Genomic DNA, 3,469 nt, shown 5'->3' with positions numbered 1-3,469 from the left:
ATTTAAAGTGTCATTGAAGTGGACTTGTAAAACACTCTAAGATTTATCATGTGTACCAGTTTCCTTGGCTGACAATGTACGCAACCCAGCAAAGCAGTTTGCTGAATAAGCCATGTTTTCTTTTGCAAGAACTTACAGGACAGTAGGTGGAATAAGCATTCCAAAAGTTAATCTCACAATCGCACAGGAATACTCACATGCAAAATCAAGCACACACACACACTTTTTGTTAAAACAATGCTTTTCGTTTTATTTGATTAAAACCAAAAAAACAGATAGCAGAGATGATGTTTTAACATTAGAAGCTTAAGGCTTACTAAAAATAAAACCCCAACAATCACAACTATCTTAGCAACATGTGCATGGCAAATTCCACACTTTTCTCCCACACATGCTCACACACAGACACACAACTGTCAATCATTTACTCCAACAAATCTCCACACACACATGTAAGCAATTCTAATATGATGAAAAAGCACCCAGTAAAACATTACACAGTAGCTGATCGTGACTGAATAAAATTCTAGTGGTATAGCTACGGTTGGGCATTCAATGTGCCTTTTTCCCATGGGTAAAAAGCATGTACGATGAGATATTCAGGTTAAAAGACAATAAACACTGCTGTCACACCTGATATTGTACAAATGTATTTTTGCTCCTTAATCACACAAAAATTCCATACAGATTCATTGTACTGTCCCTACTTAAAATGAAAAATAAAAAATCCAGATCACACACTTTAAATAATCTTCAAGTTCTGTAAAATGAACACAACGCTGATAACTTTTTGATGAAAAAGAATTGAAGCCAATCAAAGAGGTCTAACATATTTGAAAACTTCCTGTAACAGCCTAGTTGGAACAATTTCGTATACAAAAGATGCATTCTCAAAGAACACAACTGTACCGTATACCGAATCCCTTAAACTTTACACCAGTGTGGCTTCAGTTTTAATTCAGAAGTGTAACAAAAAGGAAAAAACCCTGATAGAACGTAACTACTACAAGACCGCTAACTTTCTCAATTATGTCAACATCTACACATTTGAAAAGAAGTCTCCTTTGGTTGAGGGTTTCATAAGAAAGTACTGTAGAGGAAAAGAAAGAGAAGAAGATCATCCTTTCTAGTTTTACTAACTTGCAATGAACTTACATTTTCTGCGGCCAACCACTCAGCAACACTAAACAAAAATACCTTTACATTCAGTTCGGAAACAACCCTGCTTACACTTCATTGTTTAGCACTGCGACGGCTGTGTGAGTGCCAACCTTTGGGCTGTCTTGTCAACAGATTTGAAAACACAAACTAGAACTGCCGTGTGCTGCCCTAGCGAGGCAGCAGAAAGTCTCCAACTGTCTTGCTGAATATAAAACCACTCTTCCTCCCATCACTCTGACCATGCTGCCTGAGACCCAACTACTCAGTTTGATCATTCGTTGCTCATCTTGGCCTTCTTTGCTGGCACATCACCTGGAGAAACCCAACAAACAAACAATGAACTAACCTGTACCTTTGCCCCTCTTCAACATTGTTTTACACACATGCAAACATTTCTACATTTCTACTTCCAAACCTGGTGCTCCCTGGCAAAAAGGTAGAGAAGTGAAGTTTTTTTCATTACGTTGATATTTACACACAGCCATCTATTTTTCCATGCAAGGGTTAGGAGTAGAATTGCAAAGAAATGTACTCACTTTTGCCACACACAAACAAGAAAAGAAAAATGTTAGAACTGTAAACAACCCCAGGAGTAAACCTTTTACTGGATGAGAAGACAACAAAAGACTCTAAATGTTTTATATGTTCAAGAGCAAAATTCAAACTTTCCAAACATGTATAGGTATACAAGGTTATATTTTGTTTTTGATTATCCCAGCGAAGCTGGAGGTATCCCGTGAACGCTATACTGTAATCGACTTGAGAAATGTGCATACAGTCGAGACCGGATGTAAGAAAGTCGTCGGGACCCACTTTTCGTCTTTCATACATCCGGTCTTTACTAAATCCGGTTAACCGGATGTATGAAAATATTGTGGATTGACTTTCATACATCCGGCCACGCGTCTGTTACTTGATAAAAGTAGGGTTTTTTTCATATCATTTTTGTATTTATTTGTTTTTTTTATGTTTAAATGTTTTGATGCATATCCTTGTTAGAAGAAAAGGTTTGTGAATAACAAGTGGAAAAGTACATGTACTTACGTACACTGACACAGTCAGGACAACCGATAGAAAGAGCAACTGTTTGTGTAAGGAACTGTTCTGCTTTGCATAAGACCGTGCACTCTCCGCCCCCCCCCCCCCCCGTCCCCCTGTGTGTGTGTGTGTGCGCGTACGTGCATGCGCTCGCGCGCACGTGTGTGAGTGTGTGTGTGTGTGTGTGTGTGTGTGGCTCAACTGTATTGTGTGTGTTCCCTCCACAACCCTTTTGCGCTTTTGACAATGTGTTTGGTCGTGGAAGCTTTGTAATGACCGTTGGCTTAGTAAATAACATTTTCTGAGTTCTCTCTCTCTCTCTCTCTCTCTCTCTCTCTCTCTCTCTCTCTCTCTCTCTCTCTCTCTCTCTCTCTCTCTCTCTCTCTCTCTCTCTCTCTCTCTCTCTCTCACGCGCGCGCACTGAATACAAAAAAGTGAGTTAAACTTAAAACCAGTTTAACGGATTAAAACAACAACAACAACATAGAAAACAAGTCGTGTAATGCGAAATTACTACATTTAGTCAAGCTGTGGAACTCACAGAATGAAACTGAACGTAGTCCGCCGCTAGTGCAAAAGGCAGTGAAAGTGACGAACCTGGTTGGCGCGGCAGCGGTTGCGCTGTGCTTCATAGCACGCTTTACTGTACCTCTCTTCGTTTTAACTTTCTGAGCGTGTTTTTGATCCAAACATATCATATCTATATGTTTTTGGAATCAGGAACCAACAAGAAATAAGATGAAATAGTTTTTAAATCGATTTCGGAAATTTAATTTTGATCATAATTTTTATATTTTTAATTTTCAGAGATTGTTTTTAATCCAAATATAACATATGTATATGTTTTTGGAATCAGAAAATGACGAAGAATAAGATGAAATTGTTTTTGGATCGTTTGATAAAAAAATAATTTTAATTACAAGTTTCCGATTTTTAATGACCAAACTCACTCATTAGTTTTTAAGCCACCAAGCTGAAATGCAATACCAAACCCCGGCCTTCGTCGAAGATTGCTTTGCCAAAATTTCAATCAATTTAATTGAAAAATGAGGGTGTGACAGTGCCGCCTCAACTTTTACAAAAAGCCGGATATGACGTCATCAAAGGTATTTATCGAAAAAAAGAAAAAAACGTCCGGGGATATCATACCCAGGAACTCTCATGTCAAATTTCATAAAGATCGGCCTAGTAGTTTAGTCTGAATCGCTCTACACACACACACACAGACACACACAGACACACACAGACAGACACACACACACACACTCAC

General features: G+C 38.5%; 1 protein-coding gene across 1 annotated transcript in view; it reads right to left on the bottom strand.

The window, feature by feature from the left end:
- Positions 1 to 221: 221 nt before the first annotated feature.
- LOC138959160 (lupus La protein-like) overlaps positions 222 to 3,469 on the bottom strand; it is a 31,506-nt gene continuing 28,258 nt past the window's right edge. Inside the window, exon 13 of the mRNA XM_070330536.1 lies at positions 222 to 1,473. Coding sequence (XP_070186637.1) covers positions 1,433 to 1,473 — 41 coding nt within the window. The 3' untranslated portion in view covers positions 222 to 1,432. The remainder of the gene's footprint in view (positions 1,474 to 3,469) is intronic.

This window comes from Littorina saxatilis, linkage group LG2, assembly GCF_037325665.1.
Source record: "Littorina saxatilis isolate snail1 linkage group LG2, US_GU_Lsax_2.0, whole genome shotgun sequence".
In the NCBI taxonomy this organism is placed as follows: Eukaryota; Metazoa; Mollusca; class Gastropoda; order Littorinimorpha; family Littorinidae; genus Littorina; species Littorina saxatilis.
The sequence above is the reverse complement of the archived record's forward strand: the minus strand, read 5'-3'. Positions and strand labels throughout refer to the sequence as shown.